This window comes from Capsella rubella, unplaced genomic scaffold, assembly GCF_000375325.1.
Source record: "Capsella rubella cultivar Monte Gargano unplaced genomic scaffold, Caprub1_0 scaffold_2, whole genome shotgun sequence".
In the NCBI taxonomy this organism is placed as follows: domain Eukaryota; kingdom Viridiplantae; phylum Streptophyta; class Magnoliopsida; order Brassicales; family Brassicaceae; genus Capsella; species Capsella rubella.
The window spans coordinates 10622497-10635820 of NW_006238922.1; the positions used below are offsets into that span (position 1 = coordinate 10622497).

At 39.5% G+C, this 13324-nt stretch overlaps 7 protein-coding genes across 7 annotated transcripts; 4 read left to right on the forward strand and 3 right to left on the reverse strand.

The window, feature by feature from the left end:
- The first annotated feature begins 427 nt into the window (after positions 1 to 427).
- On the forward strand, positions 428 to 2300 carry LOC17894142 (transcription factor TCP22). The gene has a single exon (XM_006301915.2). The coding sequence runs from the start codon at positions 837 to 839 to the stop codon at positions 1989 to 1991; it is 1155 nt and encodes a 384-aa protein (XP_006301977.1). The 5' UTR covers positions 428 to 836; the 3' UTR covers positions 1992 to 2300.
- A 764-nt stretch (positions 2301 to 3064) lies between these two features.
- On the reverse strand, positions 3065 to 4239 carry LOC17894461. Its single transcript, XM_006301702.2, has 2 exons — positions 4084 to 4239; positions 3065 to 3494 (listed from the first exon to the last, which is right to left on the reverse strand). Exons 1-2 carry the CDS (start codon positions 4154 to 4156, stop codon positions 3277 to 3279), a joined length of 291 nt encoding a protein of 96 aa, XP_006301764.1. The 5' UTR covers positions 4157 to 4239; the 3' UTR covers positions 3065 to 3276.
- Positions 4240 to 4507: 268 nt separating this feature from the next.
- On the forward strand, positions 4508 to 5618 carry LOC17895422. Its single transcript, XM_006301485.2, has 3 exons — positions 4508 to 4933; positions 5026 to 5078; positions 5163 to 5618. Exons 1-3 carry the CDS (start codon positions 4565 to 4567, stop codon positions 5548 to 5550), a joined length of 810 nt encoding a protein of 269 aa, XP_006301547.2. The 5' UTR covers positions 4508 to 4564; the 3' UTR covers positions 5551 to 5618.
- Positions 5619 to 5641: 23 nt separating this feature from the next.
- On the reverse strand, positions 5642 to 8046 carry LOC17894624. The gene is made up of 5 exons (XM_006301998.2): positions 7360 to 8046; positions 6813 to 7271; positions 6349 to 6726; positions 6201 to 6268; positions 5642 to 6112 (listed from the first exon to the last, which is right to left on the reverse strand). Exons 1-5 carry the CDS (start codon positions 7987 to 7989, stop codon positions 5905 to 5907), a joined length of 1743 nt encoding a protein of 580 aa, XP_006302060.1. The 5' UTR covers positions 7990 to 8046; the 3' UTR covers positions 5642 to 5904.
- Positions 8047 to 8611: 565 nt separating this feature from the next.
- On the forward strand, positions 8612 to 11033 carry LOC17896156 (transcription factor IIIA). The gene is made up of 6 exons (XM_006301733.2): positions 8612 to 8799; positions 8939 to 9079; positions 9527 to 9935; positions 10146 to 10381; positions 10475 to 10618; positions 10716 to 11033. The coding sequence occupies exons 1-6, from the start codon at positions 8665 to 8667 to the stop codon at positions 10854 to 10856; spliced, it is 1206 nt and encodes a 401-aa protein (XP_006301795.1). The 5' UTR covers positions 8612 to 8664; the 3' UTR covers positions 10857 to 11033.
- Positions 11034 to 11955: 922 nt separating this feature from the next.
- LOC17895969 lies at positions 11956 to 12524 on the forward strand. Its single transcript, XM_006303007.2, has 2 exons — positions 11956 to 12013; positions 12139 to 12524. Exons 1-2 carry the CDS (start codon positions 11971 to 11973, stop codon positions 12336 to 12338), a joined length of 243 nt encoding a protein of 80 aa, XP_006303069.1. The 5' UTR covers positions 11956 to 11970; the 3' UTR covers positions 12339 to 12524.
- LOC17895392 (chaperone protein dnaJ 8, chloroplastic) lies at positions 12332 to 13297 on the reverse strand. The gene is made up of 3 exons (XM_006302924.2): positions 12889 to 13297; positions 12709 to 12771; positions 12332 to 12488 (listed from the first exon to the last, which is right to left on the reverse strand). Exons 1-3 carry the CDS (start codon positions 13084 to 13086, stop codon positions 12354 to 12356), a joined length of 396 nt encoding a protein of 131 aa, XP_006302986.1. The 5' UTR covers positions 13087 to 13297; the 3' UTR covers positions 12332 to 12353.
- Between the last annotated feature and the right edge of the window lie 27 nt (positions 13298 to 13324).

Below are 13324 nucleotides of genomic sequence, written 5' to 3' on the forward strand. Positions count from 1 at the left end.
ATAAGATTGATTAATCTTTCTTTTCACTAATAATAATTTACCTAATTAGGTGTTTATAGAATTTCTTAACTAGTAGTCTATCGTGACTCTGATTCTAGCTTTCAAATGTGAATTAATTTAACCAACAACAATTTCAAAATTGGAACTAAAGTACACATCAAAAACACTCTAAATTGAAAGAGCTAATTAGGTGAATTATCACATATTATTCAAACCCAAAGATTATCAAACCTAGTTCTTATTTACCTTCATACTATTACTATATAGTTTTAAGAGAGCTCCATATTGTGTAAGAGTGTTCAATTTTATTGAATTAGTTTGCATAATTAACAAAAATTAAGAAAGATTAAGAATGGCCATTTTAAATAACAATGGCAAAAGCAAAGAAGGTGGTGGTGTTTAAAGAGACAGAAACAAAGAACAGTGTATGTAAGGAAACAAATAAGTCAATAAAGGTTGAAGAGAGAGAGAGATGGATTAGTTTCCTTTTCCTCTTCCTCACTCTGCAAATCACACACCAATTCATATCCACTTGTTTTTATATCTCCTCAATCATTCTCTCTTCTCTCTCTCTCTCTCTCTCTCCTTCTTCACAAACTCCATTATAGTAGCAGTAAAGCTCACATCTCCTTCCTCCTCTTAGTTAGATTAGATCTCCTTTCTACAGTCACTGCTTCTCTTTGATTCTTCCTTCAAATCAAAAAGCTTCACTCAGATTATGCAGGATTCGATGTCAAGACTCGGAATTCTCTTTGGGTTTCTTTAAAAATCACATCTTTAGTTTAAAAAAGCGTTTTTTTTTTTTAACTGTTGAGAAGCTTAAAGGAGATACTTATATGGAGCTTCGCACGAATCAGAATTCTGCGGCGGAGTCGACCCTTCAGCTTAATTCCGGTGATAAACCGTCGCCGGGATCAATTCCTTTTGTCGGAGCTATGTCAACGACGACTTCGAGTTCTACGTCTAATTCAACAAGCACGAGCTCGGGCACTGCTCTCGCCGTAGTTAAATCCGCCGTGAAAAAGCCGTCTAAAGATCGCCACACTAAAGTCGATGGCCGTGGCCGGCGAATTCGTATGCCGGCGATGTGCGCCGCTAGAGTTTTTCAGTTGACAAGAGAGTTGGGACACAAATCCGATGGAGAAACCATCGAGTGGCTTCTCCAACAAGCTGAGCCAGCTATCATCGCTTCTACTGGCACCGGTACGATTCCGGCGAATTTCTCAACGCTTAACGCCTCCTTGCGCGGTGGTGGCTCTACCCTCTTTTCTCAGTCGTCAAAGTCTGCTTCTTCGCCGCTCTCGTTTCATAGCACAGGGATGTCTCTGTATGAGGACAGTAACGGTACTAACGGTTCATCGGTTGATCCTTCTAGGAAGTTACTTAATTCCGCTGCTGCAGCAGCCGCTCAGCAGAACGCAGCTGCTGTTTTCGGGTTTCATCATCAGATGTATCCGCCTATAATGTCCACGGAGAGAGCTCCGACTAATTTAGTGAAACCTCCGTATAGAGAAGATTACTTCAAGGAGCCTAGTTCTGGAGCAGAACCAAGTGGGAGTTCTCAGAAACAGGGTCAGTTCCAGGATCAAGAATTAGGTCCTGGTCGTGCCACGGCTAATGTGGTGCCTCAACCTATGTGGGCGGTTGCGCCAGGGACTACAAACGGAGGAAGTGCGTTCTGGATGCTTCCGATGAGCGGTTCGGGTGGGCGGGAGCAGATGCAGCAGCAGCCGGCTCACCAAATGTGGGCATTCAATCCGGGGAATTATCCGGTTGGGTCAGGAAGAGTTGTAACTGCACCAATGGGGTCAATGATGTTGGGAGGCCAACAGCTAGGATTAGGAGTGGCAGAGAGCAACATGGCGGCTACAATGCGTGGTAGTAGAGGCGACGGTTTGGCCATGACTCTAGATCAACATCAACACCAGCACCAACATCAAGAGCCCAACCAAACTCAAACTAGTGAAAACGGTGGTGATGACAAAAAGTGATACAACCACCCTCTTGATCATTCTAATGACAGGCCACACTCGCGTTTAAAGATTCGCGATCTGCGGTTTGGCGATTAGCAACTCCAGTCGTAAAACAGGTTTTGGCGGTTAAATGCTGCCATGGCTAAATGAAAGATATGATGAAAACAGATGTGGTTTCTAAGCTTTTGAACATATTTGTCACATCATTTGTGGGGTTTTTGTGTGTGTGTTTCTGGCTTTCATCTTTTCTTTTGATTGTGAGTTTGATTAATAGATATGTGAATATGTTGGTCTTTCTTGATTTTTGGGAGATCTTTCTACGATTCATTCAAATGGATCAAAAGCAGAGTTTGAGAATTTCATAAAAAACTATTCAAAAGCTGAGAACAACAGCGTCATAAGGAACTCAAACCAGATGCCTGCTTCCTGTGCTGGAGGATAACTGCAAAGACAGGAATCAACACACACCGTAGCTGAAAGCTGTAAGGAGCCTAGAGACTACGATAAGCAGAAGCAGAGTATCAAGCAGTTGCCGCTTCGACTTCGGTTCAAAAACTTGGTGTCATAATCAGATACTCGACCAGTCCTCTATTGTGAGAATGTTGGCGCCATGTATCTATGTCCTAATCCCACCTCTCACTCTCACATGAAACATGTAGCTGTGGACTATCACTGTATACTTGAGCTAATACAGTCCGGATTTGGGTGTCATCATGTCTCGTTGAAAGTTCAGCTTGTTGATGTATTAATGAAGCCAATACTGAGATTGGTACTTGAAGCACACTCTTTCAAGGAATACAAATATAGAACTATCTTCCTTTACAGAGACATCATGAGACCTTGGTATGCGAGATTGGTGTAGCTTACAATACCGGTTGTTAGGTATGGAGCATCGGGGCATCCTCTGTCAGTTGCGGCTTTTGCCAATCTGGTTTGATCAATTTTCAAACTTGATCTCTCTACCTATCTCCCTTCTATCACAGATCTCTGTTATGTTGTTTTGATAGGAAACTAGCAAAATTTAGTTCAAGAGATGTCTTTCTTGGCGTTTGCAAGATCTTTCTACACAAAACTTCCAATTCGAAGCAACGTAAAAAAAAATATATCCATATCGGATTATCATTATTGCAGTATTAAACTGCCAGAAAAAGGAGGAAGAATTAGGAAAAAAACAAACACTTTACCATAACAATAAGACTTGTAGCTAAGGTCCAAAGGGAGAAAAGAAACTCTCTTGCAAAAGCAGAGTTTAAGAATTCATACAAATTATTCAAGCTGGGAACACACAAGTTTCCTGAGTGACTCAACCAGAGGCGGTCTTCCTCTGCTGGAAAACGACTGCAAAGATAGGAACTCCAACACCGATGCTGAAAGCAGTGAAGACACCAAGAGACATCTTGAGACCTTGGTACTTCATACGGTCCAAATTGTACATGTGTTTTGCGTGGAGGTAGTATGGCTCGTCGTGACCATGTCCTCCGCTCATCTTCTTAACTCCAGTCGAGTGGAAGCTTCTGCTTACTATTGATGGTGATAACAAAGAAAGATTCAGCAAGATTTTGAAATGTACCAATCAGGCACTTACGTACCATCTTATAGCTCATACAAATCTCAAAAAATACATCAAAACAAGCTGATCCTAATACTATAAAGCCTTGCTGCTAAATGTCATGTCTATACATATTGCGTTTGAGCAACAAAAGTTTACAAATGCTTGCAGAAACTATCGAAGCATGATTACGAAACTTTCAGAAGCAAAATGTGTACTTTGTTAGGTTCATCTCAGCCTTATGATAACCAATCTGTTTCGCATCAGGCCATTAAGGCGTATCAAGGAATAAGATTCTATAGTCCTATATCAAAATCTTAGAGCACAGGTGTTTCAAACAGAATTTGAATTCCCAAAATTAAACGCTTGAGAAATCGAACGAAGAACCACATCAGAAAACATGGAAATCTTAATCCTTACAATGAAAAAGAAGCTATACCCAAATCAAATCAATCAGAGTATTCGATTTCTAGGCAATCAAAACCCTAGACTACATAAAGGGCGAAAAAACAAGAGAAATGAGAAACCAATCAAGCAAGTAATATATTATTGGGTACTGACCAGATCTGGAGACTGATGCTTCGGAAGAAGCGATGATCTTAGAGACAGATCTGATGCTGGTGCTCAACGCCATGATCAGAAACTAATCGAGAAAAATGCAAATACTAAAGATGAACGAGACGACTTCTCTCAAAATTTTACGGCGAATCTGTTTGGAGGGGGTGAGACTGAGAAAATGGGATTGATAATATTCACACGTGCAAGCGCCATCTTCTTTTGGGCCCGGCCCGTTAACTCTTACACAAGGCCTTTATTGGGTTTATTTTTCAGGAATCACACGAAGTCAATATTCATGTCAGTTTCTTAAACTTTGACGTGTTGGGTTACAAAATGTCCACGTGGCGTGTAAGAGAATCCTAAATATTTTATCTCTCGATGGTCCTCAGCTAGCTATGATTCTTGACCACAAAAAAACACACAGACGATGGAAGCAACGAAGCGTATCTTATCTCTAGACATTTCATATTAAAAACGCACGAACATGAAACAGATAAAAGATTCTTTCTTTTATTTGAAAAATGCTAGAAAAATAAACATGGCTCACTTGCAACAGAGCCTCTACTCCGCCGCTAGGCAAAAGGTTCCTTATCGGGGAACGGATCAAGGGAAGCTGACGTGGACACGTTTTCCGGCGAAAGTACGGTGCGCGTCGACCGAGTCGTTAACGAGTTTGACTGAGAATAATGCGGCGGAGGTAGAGTTGAAGTATCTGGTGAGTCAGCACGGGTGGGACGTGAGGAGGTTGAACAGAAACGACGAGGATGAGATCAGGAGAGTGTCTCTGGTTCAAGCCGAGGCTTTCCACATCCCTCTCGTTCTTTTTAATGATTTTTTCCTTCTCTTTTTCCAGGTTTGTTTGCATAATTCTATATTGTAGAAAAAGCTTCAACATTGTTTTGATCATGGTACATGTATGAAAATTTTGGTATCTTGATATTGCAGGCAGAGGTACTCTCAGCACTTCTTTACAAACTAAAGAATTCACCATCTGACAGGTAAAACACAAATGACAATCTCATTTCTTCAATACTGTAATTTCAAAACGTAGTAAAGTTATATACAAAAAAACAATGCGGCAGATATGCATGTCTCGTGGCGGAGCAAACTAGCGAAGCTGAAGCTTCGTCGAGCTCAAGTGTAGTCGGAGTGGTTGATGTTACAGCTCAGAATGAAAGATCAGTGCTTTGCCATTTTCCTGGTGTTGAAGAGTATCTTTACGTTTCGGGATTAGCTGTCTCAAAAGCTCACAGGAGAAAGAAGATGGCAAGTACATTGTTAAAGGCATGTGATGTTTTATGCTATTTGTGGGGTTTCAAGCTACTTGCTCTTAGAGCTTATGAAGACGATGCAGCGGCTAGGAATCTCTACTCAAATGCTGGTTATAACGTTGTAGCTACTGATCCGTTGTGGACCTCTACTTGGATCGGCAGAAAACGTCGCGTTCTTATGACCAAACGCTTTTCTTAGTCATGTATATTTTACCTTAGCCTTGCACATTGCAGTGATAATAAACATACTACCATCTTAACTGGATAGAGTGTACATGTTCAACCAAATCAGAGAGACAATAACTGAAAACTGAACCAGATGATCATCAAGATTTTTAAGAACAAAACACCTAGCAATTATCCAGACGTCAAACTTTTCTACAAAAGGGTTAAACTAGCAACATGACCATGTTTCGTTTCTACACCTAAGTGGACAAAAACTGCAGACAACGTATTTTCCTAAACGAAAGATAAAAGCCGATCAAACCTATTGACATTCGATAACCTGACATGCTCCTTAGAGCGAACAAAAACAGAGTCAGTGAATGGATAGTCACGCAGATGGTCTGGTGAAGAGTGACATCGCCTTTAGATCTACAGGAGGGAGTTCTAATCCCGGGACATGATTGCCTTCAGGTCCCATCCAGAGACCTCCATTGTGATGCGGCAGCAGTACCGGCGACTGACTGTTGCTCTTCTCTGTTGATGTTTCTTGCTTCTTCTTCACAAATTCAAAGAATTCAGCAACCTGGCGTGCATACCTTTTAATAACACCAATGAAAAAACCGTCTGTTAGATTTAGGATTTCAACCAAGTTATGGTGACATTTACAGTAGTGTAAGAACTTACTGTGCCTTTGCCTCGATATCTAGGCTGAAGTCAATATTGGGTTCACAGTCCAAAACCAGAGCAGGGACCTGTTGAAACCAATGAATCAGTCTAAGCAAAATACATCTTCGACATTTAGCACGAGCATGCAAAAATGATATAGCTTTACCTTCTGGATACTAGAATGCATATGATTTCCTTCTAAGTAGAAGACGCGGTCTTTTATATCAGGATGCAGAGAGTTGTCCATGTGAAAAGACGGTTTACTAACAGACAATACACCATGGTTTCCGCTCTCAAACGGGAGAAGCCAGCTCTCATGCTTCTCGTGCAGATCTTGGAGGTATTTCAGCGAGACTCCACCTTCTTCTGCTCGTTTCCTGAGCATCATTCTCTTGTGGCAAGTGTCTGGACTCGCCCTCAAGTATATAAATCCATCAGGAACAAGTCCAGGTAGACAAGAGACAACCGGATCAAACCAAGAATCATAGATGCTTATCTCCATCTCATTCATCCACTTCGCTTCATGAACCGCTCGCACAAACACCTGAATGCCAAGTTGCACAACATATTAAGTATGCAATCACACATATCAAAACTATCAATTTTTAAAAGCAATTGCTTTCAAATTACCATTCTGTCACTGAAGACACTCCTTTCCATCAACCTTAGAGGTTTAACCCCTGAAGCAGACTCTTTCTCTTGCATCAGCCGAGTGACGAACACATAGTTCTGGAAAGTATAAGCATACCTCTGAGGCTCAGAGTAGAAAGCATCCAATATATTGAAATGGTCAGGTCCAACATCTTGCCACTTATTAACTGGCTCAGGAACAATCTCAACGAGGTCTTGTAACTCCACCGTCTCATTAGCTATTCTCTGAAGAAAAGTTGATTTGCCGACACTAATGTTCCCTTCAACACAAAATGTCAAACGTTTCTTTGCATTTAGATTAGGTTCAGAGCCAGAATCCTTGAGCTCATCATCCACACTCTCTTTGATAAACGTCGTTATACTCTCCGCATGGTTTCTATGTATAATCCCAACAGAGCTCCTAAGATAATCAACCATCTTCTGACTCGCTTTCCAGAACTGAGATTTACAAATCAATCAAAGAATGAAACTTTCAATCATTATCTCAAACCCTACAAGTTACAAAATGTAAGATTTTCAAAAATACCTTATCTTTATAGAGCTTCTTGAGCTCAGCAACATCTCCAATCCCGTTATCAACAAGCTTCCTCTGATTCCTTAAACCCACTCCAGGAATCTTCAGCAAATCTGGGTTACCGATAAACTCACCACTTCCACTAGAACTCCGACTTCTACGGCTCATCCTCACAGGCTTTTCATCTTCTCCGTCAGACTCTCCCTCGCTCTCAACCACTGCTCCAGCAGTAGCATTAACCGTGCTTAAGCCACCATTAGACTCCGAGCAATACAACGCACGCCACGACCCGGTTCGACCGACCCAAGCCCGGTTCGTACTACGGATTCCACCGTCGATTGAGCAGCGGCAAGCTCGGTAACCAGCTGTTGAGAACCGTAACGACGCCGGAGCTGGTCTTCGAACACTCCTCTGCAGGTAAGCAGAGAAACCAACACCGCCTGAAGAAATAGAAGCCGTCTTCGTCGGCATAGTGGAAGTTGGGAAGAAACAAGTAGAGAGAGGCTTAGAAGTGGAACAAGGAGTAAGATTTTTGACGGGGGGCTTAAACCCTAGTGAGATAAAACCGGCGGCGAAAGAGTTCACCGGAGTAGAGAGAACAGGTGTTGAACAAGTGGTACTTTTGCACAGAATCTTCTGCATCGTTTCCCTTAACCGAGCATTTCACATCACTCAAGAGTGCTTTTGTGTGTGGGGGGGGGGGGGTTTGGTGGTTTGGGCGCAAAGAGGAGGAAGATGAAGTTGCGAAAGTTGCGTTTTTAGGGTTTTTAATTTAATTAATTGAAATCATTAGTGTGGTTAAGTATTTAATTAGAAGATATGATTATGGGACTAATACGTTTTTTAAATCCTTATACTGTAATTTTATGGGGCAAATACGTTAAAAAAACAAAATGGTGTAATGATGTGTCTGTGAGTGTGAGGTGTTATTTGTCATTGTTCCGACTTGTGTAGCACACATGACACGTGCTGATAAAAACAACCTTTGGTCTTTTATTTGGGTCAAGCGAGCCTCTTGCTAAATCATCAGTAATTCAAAAAGATGTTACAGATGTAGGCCCATTTCATTTATTGGACCGATTGTGACGTTTCAAATTTATTCCCTTTTCCAAACTTTATTTGATCGCACATATAGTATGATGGGCTTATATAGGCCCATTATAAAATCAAAAGGCCAAGTTTTCTAGGTTAGATTTCTCCTTCCGGGAAAAAGATGATATATAAGTGGCCATTGTTATTAGTTCTTTCTTGTTTGGTTTAGCTTCTACACTACTGTGCGGCGTCTTTTGGAGATAAATTAACCCTAGTTTTTGTGTGATGGCGGAAGAAGCTAACAGTGTTGATGTGAAAGCTTCGACGAAGAAGGATATACGGAATTACCTCTGCCAGTATTGTGGAATCAGCAGATCTAAAAAGTACCTTATCACTTCGCATATCCAATCTCATCATCAGGTTTGAGATCTCCTTCCATTTCGATTCCAAAGTTTCTTCTGTTGCTCTGGGTTCGTTTTTAATGCAACTGAGAGCTTAAGAGTATGTAGAATTGGTGATAGTTTTGTTGAATCGGGAGTTGTTTGATTCGTTTGTGTAGATGGAACTTGAAGAGGAAATAGTTGATGAGGCTTGTGAGGTTGGGGAAGAGACTTCAAGTAAACATACTTGCCAGGAATGTGGTGCTGAGTTTAAGAAGCCTGCTCATTTGAAGCAGCATATTCAGAGCCATTCGCTCGAGGTAGATTTATGCATCCTCGTCATTGTAACTGATACTTTGTAGTCTTTTGAGTATTACTTGGGTTGAGTTTTCGTGCAAATCTACTACAGATGGAGATGCATAGAGATACTTGTGGGTTTTGATTCGTATTGAGTTTTGTTCTTATCGTGATCTGAAAGTTTATGCATTTGCAGGAAATAAATGGCCTTTTTGTTTAATTCAAAAGGCCTTACTTATATTATTGCGTGAGGCATTGGATCCCAAAGAGAGAACTCCAAAATGCGAGGCTACATGTTATGGACTAGTATCAGGTTGGGAGACCTCCTGAGAAGCTCCAGCAAGTAAGCCTCGATCACGCAAAAAGTTTGAGGTCTGATATTCTTTAGTTTAATATTTTCTCACAATGCTATGAATTTTGTTTCAATGATGAGCCATGTTTCTGATGAATTTCACTTTCTCGTCATGTAGAGACCTTTTGCGTGCTATGTGGATGATTGTGCTGCTAGTTACAGAAGAAAGGATCATCTCAATAGGCATCTTCTTACCCATAAAGGGAAGCTCTTTAAGTGCCCAATGGAGAACTGCAAAAGTGAATTCTCAGTACAGGGAAATGTTGGTAGGCATGTTAAGAAATACCATAGTAATGATGACAGTGCTAAGGACAATACTGGCGATCTTGATAAGGACAAATCTTGTTGTGGTGGTGGTGATAAGAAAAATATTGGTAATGGGGATAGTGGTAAAGACAATACCAGTAATGGCAGTTCTCCACCCTCTGAATGTTCAACTGGTCAGAAGCAGCACGTCTGCAAAGAAATTGGTTGTGGGAAAGCTTTCAAGTATGCTTCACAGTTGCAAAAGCACCAGGATTCTCATGGTAATTCCTTCTTCTAATTGCCATCTATTTTACTGTCTAGGGCATTTGAACATTGCTTGTGTCATGTGTCATGTCTGAGAATCATTCTTGTAAAGTGCATTTTCTTGAGCACTGAAAGCAGTTCTTAGCGTTTTCATTTTTTTCTTTTTACATATTTTTGTTAAATATTCCAGATTTCCTATCTCTTAAGGTTTAGATTTACTTGTGCAGTGAAATTGGACTCTGTGGAGGCTTTTTGTTCTGAGCCTGGGTGTATGAAGTACTTTACAAATGAGGAATGCCTTAAAGCACACATAAGATCCTGCCATCAGCACATCAACTGTGAGATATGTGGTTCTAAGCATTTGAAAAAGAACATCAAAAGACATCTACGGACTCACGAGGAAGATTCAACACCTGGAGAATTCAAGTGTGAAGTTGAGGGTTGCTCTTCGACATTCTCAAAGGTAAGAAGCATCAAGAGTTACTTGGACTCACCAAAACAAGTATCATTTTCCAGATTATTTAACAACCCTAATTACATTACCTTGATTTCGCAGGCTTCTAATCTTCAGAAACACGTGAAAGCAGTGCACAAGGATATCCGACCCTTTGTATGCGGTTTTCCAGGTTGTGGCATGAGATTTGCTTACAAACATGTCAGAAACAACCATGAGAATTCTGGGTGCCACATATATACCTGTGTAAGTTCATCCTTAATCTGCATCCTGACTTATTTTTGGTTACCAAATTCCATGACTAGAATATAATCTGACATATACAACTGAATGGTGGTTTCAGGGTGATTTTGTTGAAACTGATGAAGATTTCACATCAAGACCAAGAGGTGGACTAAAAAGGAAGCAAGTTACAGCAGAAATGCTGGTAAGAAAGAGGGTCATGCCTCCCCGGTTTGATGCAGAAGAACACGAGACTTGCTAGTTGCTAGTATCTTACAACCTGGAAATCTAGTAGCACTACTAGGCAGGTGTTACGACTTACGTGTAATTACCTTTTTTTTTTTTTTTTGTAGCGTCTGTAGAAGAAAATATATAAAACAACATAATTAGTAATGTAAAATTTCATTTGGAAATCGAATCTATATCTATCTTTCTTACCTCTAACTTCTTTATTAAGAAGACTATTGATTTTGAATCAAACATTCATGTAGAGAGTCATCTTTTTGGTCCAATCTTTAGTGGTTTGGTCAAAGTAAACAAGACTTTGACTGTTCAACCGTTCAACATTTTCATAAGTCAACGGTCGGTCGAAGAAGCACTAGTTTGAGTATAAACATCTTCTATAGCCCTGGGCACGAAGCAAATATTCGGAAAATTTGAGATATTTGTTATTTGCTTTGCTTCGATCGAATAATTGATTTTGCTATTTGGTTCGATTCGTAAATTTTCGAGTATTCGGAACTTCGAATATTCGAATATTTTTCGTAATATTTGCGAATTACTTGCTTCGCTTCGCTTCGACCCATCTAATTTTTTTTAAAAACAAAAAACATATAGTACAGAAATATAAAGTGCAAAATATGAAATATTAGAGGTTTTTATTTGACATATTTTCAAAATAAGAAAGAAATGTAACCACCGTCCATAGAATTCTCACATTTTATTTTTAATAATGATTTTTCTAGTAAAGTTTTATTTGCTTAAAAACAACATTTAGCAAAAAAAAAAATCCAACGAGCCATAATATAATAATTTGAATAATAGGCCTATCAGATATATACCCAAATCTATAAATACACCTATTATATATATTATATGTATTATATAATAATTTATATTTATACATATATATAAATATACGAAGCGAAGCGGATATTCGGCACTAAAAAAATTAATATTTGTTATTTGCTTCGGTTTTTACGAATACTAGATTTTCATATTTGCTTCGGTTTAACATCTTATACATATTTGAATTTTTCGAATCGAATCGAAACGAATATCGAAGCGAAGCGAATCTAACGAATATTTTGCCCAGGGCTAATCTTCTATAATAATCTAATATAAAGCCAAGAATTGCAGAGATCAATCAAGAAAGCATGGCTACAAACAAGATTTTGGTGATGTCTCTCATAATAGTAGGTACAGTTTTGCTACTCTAGAAAACCATACGAAATCATCAATATCCTCAATCATGTCAAGAATTAAACTTTCTGAAATTTCCATCAGATTATGATGTTCCATTGTTTCTTTAAAAAATCCATTAGGAGCGATGCTAGGAGGAGTAATCCCAGGAGTTACAACAGGAAAGACAGCGAAAGCTTGTCCTCTCTATTGCTTGCAAGTAGAGTACATGACATGTCTTTCCTCCGGCGATGCCAAGCTCCCACCGAGATGCAATTGTTGCCTTGCTCCCAAAAACTGTACTCTCCATCTCTCTGATTCCACTTCTATCCATTGTAAGTAACAAATGATTATAAATCTAGTAAGAAACGTGAACGCCTGATGGAATCCCTTCTTCGAATCCCATCCATTCCTCCCACTCGTCGATTTCACCCATCTCTGTAATCTCCATTTCTTCTTCTTCTTCTTGTCTCTCAAACTTTTGCATCAAACACTGAAAAAATTGTGATGAATAAATAAATGTTTGGTTCATAGGGATTGAAATAACGCAATTGAACACCTGTTTAGTGACTTTGAACACCTGTTTAGTGACTTTGAACACCTTGATTATACATTCATTTTTATTTATTTTTTTGGTTTTTCAAGAAGATCTTGAAATACCAAATCAAGAAAATCAAGAAATCAGACAAAAAACAAAAAAAAAAACAAAAAACCTCGTAAGCGGATTTGATGTCTTTGAAATCCTTGTCCTGTCCCTTGTGCACATCTGGATGATACTGCAATAACTCATTTTGTCTATTAGTTGTAATGTTGTTTTCTTTTCTTGATTTGATTCGGGGGATAATATATTAACAAAAGTTTAGAACTTTTCTCCCAACAAAAAAGATATTAACCTTAAGAGCGAGACGTTTGAAGGCACGTTTGACTTCGGTTTGAGAAGCGAGAGGGGTCAAGCCAAGAATCGTGTAATGACTAAGATCTGGTGACGAGCATCTTGTCGGAAAACGGATTAACCGGTTGCTCCCGGTTTGAATGGTGGAACCGGGATGATTCGTCGGAGCTCTGAACCGGATATTTCGTATCATCATCATCCTTCTTCTTCTTCTTCTTCTTCTTCTTCTTTTTCTTTCTTCTTTCCCATTTTGGGAAATTGTGATGGACCTTTTTTATCTTGTACCCGACGGTATGGTCATTGGATATCCGATTATCCGATTCACATTCCGATGTCACGTCGGTGATGTATTTTAATATTTTTTCTTTTTCTGTGTTTCTTTGTTTGGTCTCTCTTATAAGGGCATATAATCCAACATTTTTCCATGTCCAAAAATA

Bases quoted from the DNA above. Each gene is read 5' to 3' on its own strand.
- LOC17894624 (XM_006301998.2), bottom strand. From the start codon at position 7,989: ATGCAGAAGATTCTGTGCAAAAGTACCACTTGTTCAACACCTGTTCTC. The intron at 7,272-7,359 runs GTATTTTTGAAA...TGTAAATCTCAG, and splicing joins AGAAGCTCTATAAAGATAAG to TTCTGGAAAGCGAGTCAGAA. The intron at 6,269-6,348 runs GTAAAGCTATAT...TGGTTTCAACAG, and splicing joins TGCATTCTAGTATCCAGAAG to GTCCCTGCTCTGGTTTTGGA.
- LOC17896156 (XM_006301733.2), top strand. From the start codon at position 8,665: ATGGCGGAAGAAGCTAACAGTGTTGATGTGAAAGCTTCGACGAAGAAG. The intron at 10,382-10,474 runs GTAAGAAGCATC...TTGATTTCGCAG, and splicing joins GCTCTTCGACATTCTCAAAG to GCTTCTAATCTTCAGAAACA. The intron at 10,619-10,715 runs GTAAGTTCATCC...TGGTGGTTTCAG, and splicing joins GGTGCCACATATATACCTGT to GGTGATTTTGTTGAAACTGA.
- LOC17895422 (XM_006301485.2), top strand. From the start codon at position 4,565: ATGAAACAGATAAAAGATTCTTTCTTTTATTTGAAAAATGCTAGAAAA. The intron at 4,934-5,025 runs GTTTGTTTGCAT...TTGATATTGCAG, and splicing joins TTTTCCTTCTCTTTTTCCAG to GCAGAGGTACTCTCAGCACT. The intron at 5,079-5,162 runs GTAAAACACAAA...ACAATGCGGCAG, and splicing joins AAGAATTCACCATCTGACAG to ATATGCATGTCTCGTGGCGG.
- LOC17894142 (XM_006301915.2), top strand. From the start codon at position 837: ATGGAGCTTCGCACGAATCAGAATTCTGCGGCGGAGTCGACCCTTCAG.
- LOC17894461 (XM_006301702.2), bottom strand. From the start codon at position 4,156: ATGGCGTTGAGCACCAGCATCAGATCTGTCTCTAAGATCATCGCTTCT. The intron at 3,495-4,083 runs GTCAGTACCCAA...CACCATCAATAG, and splicing joins AGCATCAGTCTCCAGATCTG to TAAGCAGAAGCTTCCACTCG.
- LOC17895969 (XM_006303007.2), top strand. From the start codon at position 11,971: ATGGCTACAAACAAGATTTTGGTGATGTCTCTCATAATAGTAG. The intron at 12,014-12,138 runs GTACAGTTTTGC...AAAATCCATTAG, and splicing joins GATGTCTCTCATAATAGTAG to GAGCGATGCTAGGAGGAGTA.
- LOC17895392 (XM_006302924.2), bottom strand. From the start codon at position 13,086: ATGATGATGATACGAAATATCCGGTTCAGAGCTCCGACGAATCATCCC. The intron at 12,772-12,888 runs GTTAATATCTTT...GAGTTATTGCAG, and splicing joins TCAAACGTCTCGCTCTTAAG to TATCATCCAGATGTGCACAA. The intron at 12,489-12,708 runs GTTTTTTGTTTT...CAATTTTTTCAG, and splicing joins ACATCAAATCCGCTTACGAG to TGTTTGATGCAAAAGTTTGA.